The sequence below is a fragment of the Tasmannia lanceolata genome, unplaced genomic scaffold, assembly GCF_043159265.1.
Source record: "Tasmannia lanceolata isolate RefF3 unplaced genomic scaffold, GAP_Taslan_0.1 ptg000044l, whole genome shotgun sequence".
Lineage (NCBI taxonomy): Eukaryota > Viridiplantae > Streptophyta > Magnoliopsida > Canellales > Winteraceae > Tasmannia > Tasmannia lanceolata.
In genome coordinates, this window is record NW_027518721.1 from 15,036,733 (window position 1) to 15,054,251 (window position 17,519).

At 40.1% G+C, this 17,519-nt stretch overlaps 1 protein-coding gene across 1 annotated transcript; it reads left to right on the forward strand.

Moving 5' to 3' along the window:
- Window positions 1–12,110: 12,110 nt before the first annotated feature.
- Window positions 12,111–12,677, forward strand: LOC143863337 (uncharacterized). Its single transcript, XM_077374020.1, has one exon. It carries the CDS (start codon window positions 12,111–12,113, stop codon window positions 12,675–12,677), a length of 567 nt encoding a protein of 188 aa, XP_077230135.1.
- The last annotated feature ends 4,842 nt before the right edge of the window (window positions 12,678–17,519 follow it).

A 17,519-nucleotide genomic window follows, 5' to 3' on the forward strand; every position in this document is an offset into this window, starting at 1 on the left:
GTAACTAAACAGATGGATTTTCAGCAATGGTCTGTATAGTTATCGCCCTGGTTTTAAACTCTTTGAGTGTTTGGTTTTATGCTTATTATCGTATATCCGTGAAGGACTTATATGAATCTGATTTTTGCAGAACCATAAGAGTCTGGAAATATGAGAAGCTAGTTTATGCAGCATCATATATAAAAGAAAAAAACTCTTTGAGTGCTTGGTTTTATGTTTGTCTTAGTATGTCTAAGAGGAGGTTCATATGGATCTGGTTTATGCAGAGCCATATGAATTTGGATTTCTATGGAGCAACTGGTTTATGTGACACCATGTAAAACAAATTTTCTCTGAGTGTTTGTGATTTCAAAAAAAATAAAATAAAAAAATATATAAATAAAAATGAAGGAGTGTTTGTGTTTTCTGTTTGTTGAGTTAAGTCATCAGCATTAGAAAAATGTTGTCTTTTGAGATATCATGGTTACCTTTCTTTTTAAGGGTTAGTGAGAGATCACTTCCCTATTTGCTTTGAGTCTTGCAGTTTCTTGTTGTTGTTTTACTTTTGTGAATATCATTTTTGAACCAAAAAAAAAAACCAAAAATTACTTTGTTTTGTTTTCGGGTCAATCAAAATGTGTTGTCTGTTCGGCTTCGGCATTCGCGCGACAAGCACGCTCTGCCAAAGAGGGGCATCTGTAGACACCCCATTTTGACCGTACCCCAAACCTCCCATGATTGTGCGAAACCCCATCAATTCAGCTAGGTAGGGTCCCAAACTTCACCCTAAGCTAGATTAGAGTCCCAGCTAGGTCTCTGCAAAATTTCGTCAAAATCCGAGAATGTTTGCTTAGCGAACGAGCCAGGAGAAGACTGTAGTATCAGTGTTCAGAAGGGGGTTGAATTAATCAGGTAGGGGGCTGTCCATGCGTAAAAAGGAGATAAAAATTTTATTTTCATAACAGGAGGGTGAATTAGCCCGTTTTTGTCGCGGCTGAGTTGTGCGCTTATCAATTTTGTGCGCCCATTAATTTGGGGTGTGTCAATATCAAAGGCTATATTTTTATATATAAGAAAAATTAACGAAGAAAAGAGAGGAACCTATTCATTTTTCGTGGAAATTCGAAAGAGAAATCCCTAAATCCAAAAATCCCCAAACCCTAGTTTTTTTTTTTTCTTTTCTTTTTTCTTTCCGATCCATTTTCTCCGGCCGATCTCCGGTACAGCTCCGGTTGAGTAGTTCTCTGTTAGATCCTCTCGTTTACTAGCTCTGTTTGCCGATTGATTGTTTGAAAAGGCTTAGTTTCGAATTCTTTTCTTCTTTAAACTCTTTTATTAGCTTTAGAAACTTTAGATCCAAACTCTAATCTCTTCATCTCATCATCTTCTCCGATCAAGTTTCAGCTAATCTCTAGCAAACTCCTGCCGGTCATTCTTCTTCTCACCGATTGTCATATCCGATCAGAACTCCGGCAAGTCTTCAATCAATTTTTTTTTTAGATCTGCATTCCTTGTTAAATTTAGTCTCTTTCTAACCTGGAAATTCGTAGATTTGTAGTTTTCCCTTTCTTAAACCTAAGATCTGCTGTTATCCTTCGAATAATCCTCAGATCTGCGCCTAATCCTTCACTTTTATCTTTTCTTATTTCTAATTCCTTCATTAGATCAGTCCTTAAGGTTAGAAAATCTAAATTCGAGCTTAGAATTTTCAGATCTGCGCTTTAAAACTGCAGATTCAATTTTAATAATTATCTAAAGGAAAGCTCAAGGCATTCAGGCATCTTCTGGAGCAATCTTTCATCAATCTGATTCTCGGTTAAGAAGGAAAAATAGTCAAATTACAGAGGTATTTCATTTTAGTGCTTCGAATGTGATTAATGTTCAGATTGTGATCGTTTAAGCCTAAATTAATAGATCTTTTATTTTAGATCCCGATTATGCTCTGTTTAATGAATGGAATGATTATTGTTCTATACCTGGTTTGAGTGGTTTGCTTATTTTCTTTGTGTTTAGAAAGTTATTGTTTTCTTGAAGTGGAATGCTTTATGTTGTGATCTATTTGAATATTTGCATCAATTTCTTATGTACAAAAGTTTTTTTTTTTAATTTGATTGATGTTGCTGCTGAAAATTGTGATAATCTGATTATTATTAAAATGTTATAATAATCTGATGATCTATTTATACTCTAGTTTTCTTCATTTGTCTTATACTCTAGTCTATTCATTCAACTTGCCAAATCATTATGCTATATGAGAATTTTCTTTTAACCTGGAATTTTGTCTATGTACATGTGTGCGTGTGTATGAATGTGTGTCTATTATAAAATTTTAAGATTTAGCTTAAAGGAAGGTATTAATAGAGATACATAAGGATTCAGTCATATTCGAGTAAAACATAGCTCAATCCCTACCTGTTTAATTCTCTTTATAGTTTAAATAATTTTGTCTCACTTATGCTTGAACTGTAGTACATATTTTTAAAAAAAAAATGAGGCTAACCATTTATTACATTTATTTGAGGTTAATTTTACCTTTATGATAGCCCTTGCAGCCCATTCTTTTATTTTGAACTTTGACAGTCATGGCATCTCTTTGATATTTTCAGCCCTCTTGCCTTATTTCCTAGCCCTGCTATGTATATGAGAGGGTTAAACTATGTGGAGTTGATGAGATGAGTGTTTTTGTAAAGTAGTACTATTTTTAAGAGGGTATTAAGGAAGGGATTTATATTTCAATTAAAATAACTATGGTAATGGAAGTAAATTCCATGCATGTTTTATACTTTTGATATGGTTCAGATAGTCTTTTGACTTAAATTTAAACTGTGGTTTTGAATTTCTATTTTCTTAGTACCAGCTATATTTTGATTTTTATTTATCAATTCTATGCATTATATTTGATTATTTACGACTCTTTATATATAACTGTTATGCACCGTGAAAAAAGAAGAAGTTAGAGCTAATTATGGAGCCTGTAAAATTTTTATGTAGCTTTGACTTAAAAGAGATTCAGCCTATAAATTGTTTTTTTCTTGGAAATTTTGGGTACATTCGCCTAGAAAGTATATAATATGTTTGTCTATCAAATGATTTCCTTAGTGATTTTGTAGTATTGTCAATAAAATTTTGAAACATGTAACTGTTTGCTCGCTTTGAATGTATTTACTACTATTGGTTTATGGTTATGCAATAACATTGTTTGTAAATATTAGGCTGTTGAACTCCCTAACTGTAGTGCCTCAAGTTTGAAAGGTTGGAGAAATTTTAAGATAGAATATCCCATTTTTTTTACCTGTTCATTAGTTATAGCAATTTAATTACGTTCCTGGTTCATTCTTCTTTATCTATTGATGTGGTTCAATGTTGGCTCAAACTTATTGAAATAATTATGTACAACCTGTTAGTTTTAAAGTCATAAACTAATTAGATACTTAGGTACTTGTTCGCATGGTCTAAATTTTTATTGTTTTCATAAATTCAATATATATATATATATCTATATGTATATTTAGAATTTATATGCTTATGTCATAAACGTTCACAAGATACTACACTGTGAAGTCTTGGTTTATTTCCTGTTAGAATGAATCCTTTGGATGGATGAATGGAGTGAAGGTCTATTAAGCTTCATTTTGGTCCATGAACAAAAGATTTTAAGGGGAAAGTAATAAGATGTAGGAGTATGAATCATGGGCTGATGCTATGATTAACCAACTAAGGCGAGGATCATTGAGTTTAAATATGGAATATATATGTGCTCTGTTGATAAATGTCCGCATAATGTGTTTGTCTTTATTATGATTTAGATTTGCTTATGAGAAACGTGTTCAGGTGCATCTTCTTTATTGTTATGGCACTACCGAATACGTATTTGGATTGTTTAAATGCTATTTTAATTTCAGAGATACATATATTCTGTTCCCATAATGACGAGGTATAATTGACTCATATGGTGTGTATTTTGGTTCAGTCATAAATTTGCTGTAAATTTTCCAGTCATAATGTTTTATTAATAAGAGTTTTCATGACCATTGTCCTTATAATTGACTACAAATACAAAGCCAGTGGTCATTGATGTCAAGTACACCAACGTAATCTAGTTTCTTAAGGGAAAATAATGCTAGCACCATTTTGCTTTGGAAAAAGCCATGTTTGAAATCAGTGGGTCTTATAGCTGCTACAGTTGGTTTGAGTCAGTTGAAATTGTCTTAAATTATCATAGTTAAAAAGGATGTCAACTATGCCTTGATAGTTGCACTCTCTAGTAGTATTTCTTTCTTTTTAATCAGTTAATAATAAATTTTGTGAACCACTGTATAGATGTCACTAATGGTCATTTGCAGATTTTATGCCATATGGATGTTTCATAACAGCTCTATGTGAGAGGATGTACATTAGTTGAGATATTGGCAGCCCTTATTTTAGTCCTTGTTGAATTAGTCCCTGCTTCACTCCTTTTTAGATGAATATAATAGCACAATCATGTCTTGGTATATGAACGATACTAGTTTGTTTCCTCTCACACTTTTAATTGTGTAACAAGAACATGTAAACGTCTTATCCTATGGAACTGATTTGTTCGCATAAAACTGATTGCAAAGGATTATATTATGCTGTTTTGAACAGAGATTTAGCTCATATTATTGTTTTTTCTTCATCCCAAATTTTTTTTAATGTGATTTTATTATAAAATTGGTTTTCTCTATGGTATATATATAGAAATGGTTTCGTTCTATAGTGAGTACATCATTTTTAATGGCTTATTAATGGTTGGATTCAATGGTTTGATAATAGTTGGATTCAATGACAAATTTTAAGTGTGTCATCTGTTGGGTTCTAGTGAAGATTTTGGATACCAATGATTTTTTTTATCTAAATTGAATGCCATCAAAGTCTTGTAGTTTAATGGCTTACAGACTTAGTTGTTGAATTTGAATGGAATAAGAAAGAAAGGTCATTTTGTTGATGTACTTAGTGCTGATTTTTTTTTTACCAGCACAGATTTCACTCATTTCAGCCCCTTGTTTGAATGTAATTTTCACTCACTTCAGCCCCAGTTTTTAGCACAGTTTTAGCCTGCAAATCTGCCCATGTTTAACACATTACATGCACACAATTCTGTCTCTGTACAGCACAGGTTCACGCGTAAGAAATCTATTTCTGTTTTGGCCCCAATTCTGGCATAATTCTGTCCACATACTTCAGCCCTTGTTAAGCCCAGTTTTCATCCATTTCAGCCTACTGTTTCAACATAAATTTTACCCACAAATCTGCCGTAGTTTTGAGCATGAATCTGTCCCAGTTCTGAGCATAATCTGTCTCATTTTTAAGCATGAAGTCTGTCCCAATTCATGCGCAGGTTTTGTCCACAAAATCTGCCTTGTTTGGTTCCAGATTCTGTCCTTGTTGTTGCCCCCAAGTTTACACCCAATCGTGCCCCTGTTTTAGCATAGATTCTATTCGTGTCGCTGCCCTGTTTAACACTTAAATTCAACCCATGAATTAGCATATAATTTGGCATTGTTTTGGCATAAATCCAGCCTATGATTTTGACACCTGTTTTGACATATCTGCTGTCCGTAATCGTATAGTTGCTGTCCTCACAGTTTCTATACTTCCTAAATGCGATTTCAGTTGATTTAAAAGTGCTTATGTGCTATCCATAATTGTGCAGTTGCTGTCCCTTAATTTTTACACTTTATAAATGCAATTCCAGTTGATTTAAAGTGCATATGTGCTGGCTATAATATGTAGTTGCTGCCCTGTAATGAGTAGTTGCTATCTCGCAGGCTACATATTCTGTAATAGTCATTTTGGCTTGATAAAATAATACCTGGTTGCTGTCCATCAATGCATAATTACTGTCCTGCAAGTTTATAGTCTTTGTAATTGTAATTTAGTTAAGTTTTTTAGGCTACCCAGCGGCTGGTCTGGGCTAATTAATTTTATTTTCAATAAAATTGTTTAATTAAAGGAGGAAATCAGATGACTACTCTATTCGATATTATCGACATGAGTACTGTCTGATTTCAAGGCGGTTTGTAGGAATATTATATGTGTATTGAAATCAGATGATTACTTTGGCATCATCTGATTTCCCTGAGTCCCCGTATTGGGGTTTGTGGTTGGCTTTGAAGTGTTTGAGTGTTTGATACTGTTTTTATTTCATTAGGCTACCCAGCGGCTGGTCTGGGCTAATTAATGATTGCTTATCATTCTATAATTGCTGTCCTGCAGTTTATAGGCTTTTGAAGTTGTAATGTAGTTAAGTTTGCATGATATGAAATATTGTCTTTGAGTAGAGCTCGTTCCTTTGAGTGCTCTGAATATTTGCAGCAATTGTTTAGTCTTTTGGTGTTGCTTCTCTATTCATTGCGAGAGGACTATGATGGCGATAGTCGGAGCCTCCCCTTTAGAGAGACAATTTGTGTTTCTGTGAGGTTAGCTTAGCCTCAAGGGATTTGCTTAGTCCAAGTAGTGCTCCCCTCTCTTTTAGCAGACTTCTCTAGTTTTTAGAAACCTTTAGATGGTAGTTTCTTTTCCTGTCTTAGGAAACCATTTGGTCTTATTAGAGAGTTTCTTTCTAGGAGACACGTTTTGTCTTGATTAGGCAGTTCTCCTTTGGGAGCAAGCCTCGTCGTTTAGAGCTCATCTTTGTGTGTGTTTAAGAGACCCGCCTGGTCTCATTTTCTCTTTAGATCTCCTCTTTGTGCGTTGTTTGGTTTTTTGGGAGAACATCCTACTCGGCTTGGCTTCATACCCCTATCCTATATGGGTATCTGGTTGCACATTTGTTGCACCCTTGGGCTAGGTAGCTGTCCGGCCCTGCTGGGTGTTTTACCTTTGCCAAATATGCACAAGGTCTCTTATTCCTTTTTACTTGTGAGCTTCTCCTTATTCGATAGTCCATTCGCATAGGAATCAGCCCTGATTAGAGAGTCTCTGACTCATTCATCCCTTAGATGGTGTTATTAGAGAGTCTTTGACTCATTCACCTTTTAGGATGGTGTTATAGGAGAGTCTTTGACTCATTTGCCTTTTCGGTGGTTTTCTAGAGAGTCTTTGACTCATTTATCTTTTAGTTGGTTTTAGTAGAGTCTTTGACTTTTGTGTCCCTCAGTTGCTCTTTTTGAAGAGTCTTTGACTCTTGCGTCCCTCAGTTGCTCTCTTTGAAGAGTCTTTGACTCTTGTTTCTCTCAGTTGCTCTTTTTGAAGAGTCTTTGACTCTTGTATCTCTCAGTTGCTCTTGTTGAAGAGTCTTTGATTCTTGTATCCTTCATTTGCTCTCTTTTGAAGAGTCTTTGACTTTTGTATCCCTCGGTGGCTCTTTTTGGAGAGTCTTTAACTCTTTTATCCTTCAGTTGCTTTTAGTAGAGAGTCTTTGACTCATTTATTCGTCAGTTACTGCTTTTAGAGAGTCTTGGATTCATTTGCTCTTATAATGGTATTATTAGAGCATAGTTTCTCCTTTTAACCCTGGGGTTCGTCCCTAGGGTGTTGTTTTGTATATTCCCTCTGGTCTTTGACCAAAAGGGTGAAAACATCAGAAATTTTAAAATCCATAAACAGTGAAATCATTAAAAATCTCAAAAACATTAGAAACTTAAAACATAAAAAATAGTTGATTTGCTGTAAGTGTTTGATAGGTAGAGAGTTCGTTTCGAACTACGTTGGCTTGATCCTCTTCCACGAGGTACGTAGTGCAGCTTGAGATTCTTATCTCAGGTCCAGCCAAATTTTGTAAATAAATATACTTTAACCCTTCAACTTTAAAACCTTGTTTTCAACAAGATCTTCCTCTAGAGTTAGGAGTTTGTCCTAGATAGAGAGTTTTAGAATTAGGAGTTTGTCTTTTATTTGTTGTGTGCTTGTTTGTGTTGTTTTAGAGTTAGGAGTTTGTCTTTTGTTTTGTGCTTGTTGTGTGTTTGTGTTAGAGTTAGGAGTTTGTCCTAGCTAGGAGCGCCTCCGTCCGGTCAGTTGGCGATTCACATCGCCGACTGATGACTAGGTCTTGGATACGTTAGCAATCCTATTGTTTTCCTTAGGGCATACAGCCTAGTTACACATAGGTTGTAGGAACCACCTGCATTAGCTTAGGGCTAACCTGCATTTAGTTAGGGCATATAGGTGTCCTAAAATCTACAATTTACTGGAATTTAAATAATCGTACAAGAAGCTTTAAGAACTGGTCCAGTCTTTTAGATCGAGTCTAGGATAGAGGTCTAGGTGTCTTAGGCATCCTAGCTTAGAATAGGTGCGAAGAACTACGTTGCCTTGATTCTCGTGGAGGCGGGGATACGTAGGCTTCTTTGGATGAATACCAGACCATCCGAGGGCTCGGGCTAATAATTTAGAGTCTTAGGATTTATTATGTCGTTATTATATGTTTTGATGTGTTTTCTTACTTTCTCGTACTGATCCTATACCTTTTTGCTGTAGCTTGCATGTGTTTGCACATCAGGACTTAGACACCTATTAGGCTCGTCACTCATAACCTAGCTATGCTTAGGTGGCACTTCTTTCATTTCATTTTATGTGTGCTTATTATTTTATCCTCAGGAAATGCATGCTTAGGTAGACGATTCCTGAGGATTGTTCCCATTTCATATGATTTTTACCCAAACTTCTTTGGAGTTAATAATAAATGGCATAAGAGACCAAGTGCTTGCACTCGGACGAATCGGGGGTGCTCTCAGACCTTCCCCATTCGTAACCAGGCACGGACCTTTTGTATCTCTGGTTATCCATTGCAAACAGAGCATTTGTTTTGGTTCCATGGCGCATCCATGGATGGCGACTCTGAGTTATTTTTAGATATATCTTGGTTTCGAGCCCTGGCTCCTGATCAGGATGTATCTCTTTCTTTTATATATCGCCACTCATGCTATGCTGTGAGGGTGGCATCCGTTTCGAGAGTTCCTTGGTAGAGCTCTCCTTCACACGTGGATGATCCAGATGGCCTTAGGGACCCGTTCCCTCGCCGCCTATCTCGGATCGGGGTCCACAGTAGCAAAGGAGATCGAAATGAAAAAAATGGAAGTGGGTTTGGCCGGAGAGGGTAGCAGTGGAGATGGGATTGGGGTGGTGGCCGGAGATGGTAGAGATGGGGGTAAGAATGAAGTGGGTTTTAATGGAAATGGAGGTTTGGTGGAGATGGTGGTGTGGGGGGGGGGGGTGCTCGGGTTTCGAAATGGTTATGAAAATGGAGGTGGTGATCGGAGATGGTGGGAAATGGGTTGCAGAGAAGGTGTTGGGGATGAGCCAAAAATATCGGCCGGAGATGGGGTATTGGCCGGATTCCGGTTGGAAGAGATGGAGATGGAAAACAGAGAAGTGGGAGGTAGAATAGGGGAAGAAGGTGGTGGTCGGTCGGAGTTGGTGAGAGTGGACGGAGAAGATGGAGGTGGGTCGGAGAAGGAGCCGATGAAAATGGGTTGCAAGAGTTTAAAAAAAAAGAAAAAGAAATGAGAGGTGGCTGAGAGATGGTAATGGTGGAGGTGGATCGCAGAGATGGGTTTCAAGGTGGATGGGGTTGCCGGATTTAACGGGGTTGGCTGGCGGAAATGGGTTTAATGGGGGTGGAAGATGGTAATGGTGGCTGAAAATGGGGAAGGGTTTGGTGGTGGTTGATTTGGGTAGGGAGGTCAGATTGGGTTTGGAAAAGGGGGGAAATGGGGTAAAAATAGTGGTTTGGAAGGAGAAGGAAAGATGAAAATGGCGGTGGAGGTGATGGTAATCGGGGATGGGTTTGTGATGGCAAAAATTAAAGAAGAAGAAGAGGAGTTGGGGATTTGGGATGGAGAGATGGTGGTGCGGGCCGATCGGATTTCCGGCCGGAGGTGATGCCGGGGAAGAAGGTGCCCGCGGCTCCCTTCCCTTCCTCTCTGCAATTTTCTCTTCTCACTCTCTCAGAAAATTTTCAACGAAAATCCTTCTTCTCTCCCTCCTCAAAACCCTAATTCGGATGGGTTTTAAAGAAAGGGAAAAAATAAATATTCGACCCCCCTCCCTTTCTATGGACAGCCCCTTCTAGTGTATGCAAGACTACTCTTTTACTCTATAGGAGGCTGCCCCGAGCAAGAAAGGAGTCACCAATTTTAAAACTTATTTCTACCTTCTTTTCCTCCCCTGGACAACCCCAAAGTGCATTTTATAAATACTCTTTGATGAATAAGGGGGGGGGGGGGGGGGGGGGGCTCGGGCAATAGCGGAGGGGGAAAATTCTATGGAAAATATCTCCCCCCTCCTGATCCTAGCCCTTCAAATCAACTTTTTTTTAAGGGCTGGGATCAAAGGAAGCCTAACTACCTAGGAAGCTTCCTAAGATTCTCCTCTAACTAATTCTAGTTCTAAGCCTCTCACTAACCTAGCTTAGGGTCTAATGGTGACTTGGAGGGGAAGAAAAGCATCTTCGCAAATAACAAAATTGCCTCGGCTCAGGATAATACACCCCATAATTATATTTCACACTAATCCGCATACTCCTATATCTCTCTGGACAGCCCATTACGGAAAATTTGAACTGGTTTTCTAGGCTCCAGCGCACCCCCATTTCTGGCTAAATCGCCACCCTTATTCCTACACCACACTGTACTACAAACTTCGCTCGTTTGCTAGGCAAACCGCGACGGATTCGGATGAAATTTTATGGGGATCTAAATGAGACCCTAACCTACCTTAGGAACAAATTGGGGGCGCTAAAACACTAGTTTGACAGGGTTTTTGTCCTAACTGGAGTTTATTAGGGTTCGGTCAAAATGGGGTGTCTACACCTCTTCGTCAGGACAAAAGGCGTATGCTCTTGAAGAGAAAGCCAGCTGGCCGAATCACTCGTGATCAAAATGTTTGATCTAAGGGACGAGGCCCAAGTGATGAGAAATGAGTCGTTGGAAGACTTGGAGAATATTCCGCTCTTCGAAAGCGGAGATGGAGAGAAGGTTGTCAGGGTCGGATCCTCACTTCCAGACAACCTCAAGACGAGCTTGATCAAATTTCTAAGGCCGAGTTCGGACGTGTTCGCCTTGTCACCCGCAGACATGCCCAGGATTGACCCAAAACTGAGCGTCCATAGGCTCAATGTCGACCCCACCTGCAAGCCAGTGAAGCAGAAAAGAAGCAGTTTCGCATAGGAGAGGCAGAAAGCTATAAGTGAAGAAGTCGAGAAACTGCTCCAAACTGAGTTCATCGAAGAAATACACTACCTGGACTGGCTGGTCAACGTCATCATAGTCAAAAAGTCTAACGGGAAGTGGAGGATCTATATCGACTTTACCAACCTGAACAAAGCATGCCCTAAGGACAGCTACCCCCTCCTGAAGATTCACCAGCTCATTGATGCCACATCAGGACACTCACTACTCAGTTTCATGGATGCCTTTTCAGGATACAACCAGATCAGGATGTGCGAAAAGGACGTCCCCAAAATGGCGTTTATCACGGACCAGGGCTTGAAGTCATGCCCTTTGGTCTGAAAGATGCTGGGGTGACGTACCAAAGGCTAGTTAACCAGCTATTCAGAAAACAGATCGGATGCAACATGGAGGTGTACGTGGACGACATGCTCGTGAAAAGCCTCCAGGCCAACCAGCACGTCACCCATCTAGAAGAAGCATTTGAGGTCTTAAGACAGAATAATATGAAGTTGAATCCAACTAAGTGTGCTTTCGGAGTAAAAGCTGGAAAATTCCTAGGGTTCATGGTTAGCCAGAGGGTCATTGAGGCGAACCCGGAGAAGATACGAGCGGTGCTAGAGATGAGCCCGCCAACAACTATCAGGAAAATCCAAAGCTCACTGGACGGATCACTGCTCTCGGGATGTTTATCTCAAAGTCCACGGATAAATGTCTCCCCTTCTTCAAAGCTCTGAAGGGAGTCAAGAATTCTCCGTGGACGAAGAATGCTAGACAACCTTCGACGAGCTGAAGACGTATCTCACTTCACCGCTTCTGCTTAGCAAACCAAAACCCAGAGAGCAAATCATTCTTTACCCGGCATTCACGACAAACACCCTGGCCGCAGTCCTAGCAAGAGAAGATGGTGGCCAACAAAAGCCTATCTATTACGTTAGCCAGATACTCCATGATGCATAACTCAGATATCACAGAGTTGAGAAAATAGCCTACGTATTGATAATGACAACTCACAAGTTGAGGCCATACTTCCAGTCGCACACCATCGACGTCCCTACAAACCAACCACTGAGGCAAATACTGCACAAGCCGGACAGTTCCGGAAGATTAGTGAAACGGTCTGTAGAGCTCGGCGAATTTGATATCCGCTATAAACCGCGTCCCGCAATAAAGGCTCAAGTCTTAGCAGACTTCTTGGCAGAATGCAGCATACCAAGCGAGCCAAGTGAAAGCCAGAAGTCAATACCTGAGGAGCTTGTAACAGAGAAAGAAGCACCTGCGGCCCGAGAACCAAACACAACACAGGGGGCAAGCCCTACAGATGATAGTGAGTTTGCCAGAGAAGCAAGGCCAACAAAGCAGATCAGAGATCCTGAATGGAACCTCTTCGTTGACAGTTCGTCCAACGAGCAAGGGTCTAGGGCCGAATTAATACTCACCGGCCCAGGCAGACTCTCATTCGAATACGTGCTCCGCTTCTGCTTCAAAGCCTCTAACAACGAGACCGAATACGAGGCCCTTATTGCAGGAATGTGGCTGCCACTGGAAGTCGGAGTAGATGACCTATGAGCCCATCGTGATTCCCAACTGATCGTCAACCAGGTCATCAGAGAGTACGAAGCCAGAGAGCCGAGGATGTCAAAATACCTGGAAAAGGTAAAGACCCTCGCCATGACGTTCAGAAGAGTTGAAATTGTCAAAGTACCTTGAACAGAAAACGCAAAAGCCGATGCCCTTTCAAGATTGGCTGTGTCGGGATATGCGAACTTGGGGGCAGTCTACATTGAGGTGCTAAAGAAAACAAGCATTGATATCAAAGAAGAGGCAGTCCTGCAAATAGCTCAAGAACCAACATGGATGGATGATATTGTCAAATACTTGAAGCACAGGACATTGCCAGAGGGTAGGAAGGAGCCCCGCAAGATCGTCCAACGATCTGCCCGATTTACCCTCCACGGAGGCGAGTTGTACAAGAGATCATACTCGTGGCCCTACCTAAAGTGCCTGGGGCCAACCGATGCAGATCGATCACTCCGCAAAAGCCGTGAAGGAATATGTGGAGAACACTTGGGCGGGAAATCCCTAGCACACAAAGTGCTTCGGAGAGGATACTACTGGCCCACTCTCAGAAAGGATGCAGCAGAGCTTGTCAAAAAATATAAAAAGTGACAGAAGTTCACTTCGATGGATCACCTTCCTGCAGCATCAAAGTCCAAAAACCTGAGTACTAACTCTGGTTGGACATGCCTAAACCTTGGGGTTCACCTCGAGTTGGGCATAAGACCGACCTGCTCGGTTAAAATAACAAAAGTCCAAAAACCTGAGTCCTAATTCGGGTTGGACATGCCTAGAGCTTGGGGTACACCTCGACTTTGGGCCTAAGACCAAGGTTTAAATTTTTGGTTTCGGTATCGGTTTCGGACCCTGAAATTTCAAATTTTCGACCGAAATTTCAAAATTTCGGTTGAAATCTGGTACAAAACCTGAAACCAATATTTTATTCAATATTAAATTTCGGCCGAAATTACTGAAATTTTGGTAATTTCAATTTCGGTGAAATATTAAATTAATATTAAAAAAACAGATTTTTTGGGTCAAATTTCGGAAAAACCAAAATTTCGACCGAAATTCTGAAATTTCGGCCGAAATAAATGACCGTTTCAGTTTTTATCGATTTCTGTGTCGGTCTCCACCGAAATTCAAAATTTCGGTCCTAAATTTTGGATTTCGGTCGAAAATTTAAAACCATGCCTAAGAACGACCTGCTCGGTTAAAATAATGAAAGTCCAAAAACTTGAGTCCTAACTCGGGTTGGACATGCCTAAATCTTGGGGTTCACCTCGAGTTGGGCCTAAGACCGACTTGCTCGGTTAAAATAACAAAAGTCCAAAAACCTAAGTCCTAACCTGGGTTGGACATTTCTAAAGCTTGGGGTTCACCTCGAGTTGGGCCTAAGATCGACTTGCTCGGTTAAAATAACAAAAGTTCAAAAACCTGAGTCCTAACCCGGGTTGGACATGCCTAAAGCTTGGGGTTCACCTCGAGTTGGGCCTAAGACTGACCTGCTTGGTTAAAATAACAAAAGACCAAAAACCTGAGTTCCATCTCGGGTTGGATATGTCTGAAACCCGAGGCTCACCTCAGGTTGGGCCCATGAGCTCGTCCGGAAATCCAACCGAGCTCCATATTTTACAGCGTTTTCGGGATTCTTAAAAATCCTAAGTTGTAGCTCGGCCAAAGGAGCTCGTACAAACGAGTCCGGCCAAAAGAGCTCTTCCAAAAGGCTATAGTTGGAGGACGTCCAAATAATGAGCTCGTCCAAAAAACCTGCCGAGCTCCATATTTCGCAACATTTTTGGGATTCTTGAAAATCCTAAGTTATAGCTAGGCCAAAGGAGCTCGTACAAACGAGTCCGGCCAAAAGAGCTCGTCTAAAAGCTACGGTTGGAGGAAGACCAAATAATTAGCTCGTCCAAAAACTCAGCCGAGCTCCATATTTCACAACGTTTTTGGGATTCTTAAAAATCCTAAGTTGTAGCTCGGCCAAAAGAGCTCGTACGAAAGAGTTCGACCAAAAGAGTTCGTCCGAAAAACTGGATGAGCTCCATATTTTGTGGCCAAAAAGCTCATCCAAAAGAGCTCGTCCGAAAGAGCTCGTCCAAAAGAGCTCGTCTAATAGCTGTGGTTGGAGGACGTCCAAATAATGAGCTCGTCCAAAAAATGAGCCGACCTCCATATTTTGCAGCATTTTTGGGATTCTTAAAAATCCTAAGTTGTAGCTCGACCAAAAGAGCTCATACAAATGAGTTCGGCCGAAAGAGCTCGTTCAAAAGAGCTCTGCCAAAAAAAGTTCGTCCAAAAAACCGGATGAGCTCCATATTTTTTGCCAAAAGAACTCGTACAAATGAGTTCGGCCGAAAGAGCTCGTCCAACAGAGCTCGGCCAAAAAAAAGTTCATCTGAAAAACCGGATGAGCTCCATATTTTGTGGCCAAAAGAGCTCGTCTAATAGCTGCGGTTGGAGGACGTCCAAATAATGAGCTCGTCCAAAAACCTAGCCGAGCTCCATATTTTGCATTGTTTTTTGGATTCTTGAAAATCCTAAGTTGTAGCTCGGCCAAAGGAGCTGGTACAGATGAGTCCGGCCAAAAGAGCTCGTCTAATAGCTACGGTTGGAGGACGTCCAAATAATGAGCTCGTCCAAAAAACCAGCAGAGCTCCATATTTTGCTGCGTTTTTTGGATTCTTAAAAATCCTAAGTTGTAGCTTGGCCCAAAGAGCTCGTACAGATGAGTCCGGCCAAAAGAGATCATACAAATGAGTTCGGCCAAAAGCGCATGTCCGAAAGAGCTCGTCCAAAAGAGTTCGGCCAAAAAAATGTTCGTCCGAAAAACCGGATGAGCTCCATATTTTGTGGCCAAAAGAGCTCGTCCAAAAGAGCTCATCCGAAAGAGCTCGTCTAATAGCTGTGGTTGAAGGACGTCCAAATAATGAGCTCATCAAAAAAACCAGTCGAGCTCTATATTTTGTAGCATTTTTGGGATTCTTAAAAATCCTAATTTGTAGCTGGCCAAAAGAGCTCGTACAAATGAGTTCGGCCTAAAGAGCTCGGCTAAAAAGAGTTCGTCCGAAAAACAGGATGAGCTCCATATTTTGTGTCCGAAAGAGCTCGTCTAATAGCTACGGTTGGAGGACATCCAAATAATGAGCTCGTCCAAAAAATCAGCCGAGCTCCATATTTTGCAGCATTTTTGGGATTCTTAAAAATCCTAAGTTGTAGGTCGGCCAAAAGAGCTCGTACAAATAAGTTCGGCCGAAAGAGCTCGTCCAGAAGAGTTCGTCCGAAGAACCGGATGAGCTCCATATTTTGTGGCCAAAAGAGCTTGTCCGAAAGAGCTTGTCCAAAAGAGTTCGTCTGAAAGAGCTTGTCTGACAGTACCCGGCCAAATGAGGTCGTCTAAGACCTCAAGCTCGTCCGAAAAACCAGAAGAGTTCCCCACTTGCAGTGTTTCAAAAGAAGCCCGGATAAAAGAGCTCGACCGAAAGAGTTCGGCTAAGACCTCAAAAAAAAAAAAAACACACTCCCCCAGACCTTAAAAACGGCTTGAAGGAGTGGGGGGCAACTGATGGGGATGAAAATGACCACCCAATCAGAGAGCTCCACGTGTAAAAGGGCCCTCAGATGGCAAAAGGGCAGGAAAGTAATTCCCCGCACTCAACAAAAGACCCCTACAAGAAGCGGTATTTACGGCTCAATGCCACCTGCTCAGGGGCAATATGGTAATCATACCATAAGGGAAATTACGAATTAGCCCTAGCACACCCAACCACTATAAATAGGGGTAAAACCCAGAAGGTAAAGGACACGATTCCCAAAAACTAACTATTTCATCTGGGTTTTCCTTATCTGTTGTGGTCACTGACTTAAGTATCGAAGGGCCTTCGCAGAGGATCCCCTCCGCGTTGGTCTTTTAACCGTTTTCTCATGTGTGTAGGACAAAGTAGCTAAGACAAATCAAGATCGTCCATTCGCTCTTCACCTCCAGTTTAGCCATAACCAAATTTTGTGAGCAACATTTGTCAATGAATACAAATAAATGATAGAATTTAAAATTTTTATTTTTATTTGGCAAATGCCTAACACATGGCATTGTCATCCAACTTTGTTGCTTAACCAAAGAGCAAGCATAATTTAGTATAATGATTTCTCTATATGGACAGTTAAGAAAATAAGTATTTCAAAGCTAGAGAATTCTTCTACATACATAGTATTTCAACTTTGTAATTGTGATTAGAATTGTTTAGAACAGCAGTTTTAATGTTAAACCATTGCTAATTTTTCTAGTGACATTTTCCTATATATTAATATATAGACAAATGGTAAAATGCAAACCGTAATGGGCTATGAGAGGTCATCGGTTCAATTCTCCTATTAATTTTTTTCTCTCTTTTTTTTTATGTTTTTCACACATGGTGAGTTTTTGACATGTTAAGTTATCATAAAACTATTAGAAAGAGGTGTTCCTAGTAAACAAAGGGGCACATCCACCACATACCTAATCTTATAATTAAGAGGAAGTCTAAACTGAAGGGAGCCCTTGCAAAAAAGAGGTGAAAGGGCTCCTCCATTGGCTGCACATCACCATTATGTTTGACTTTTCAGCCGTTATTAATGCATGATGGGGTAGTTACTTATATAATTATCAGAAGAAAAACACTTAAATGCTATTTAGGTTGTATTGATCTTTTCAAGCACATTTGTATGATTTAGTCAAATTTGAAAGAAGTCGTCAACAAAAGATTAGTCATATATGGGGTAGTTACTTATAAATAAAAGTCTACACCAAAGGACTTATTCAAATGAAGAATAGAGAACTACATGTATAAAGTAGAAACTCTAGCCCGCTCTGAG

What these genes read in the sequence shown, in the direction of transcription:
- LOC143863337 (XM_077374020.1), top strand. Translation starts at nt 12,111, where the DNA reads ATGACAACTCACAAGTTGAGGCCATACTTCCAGTCGCACACCATCGAC.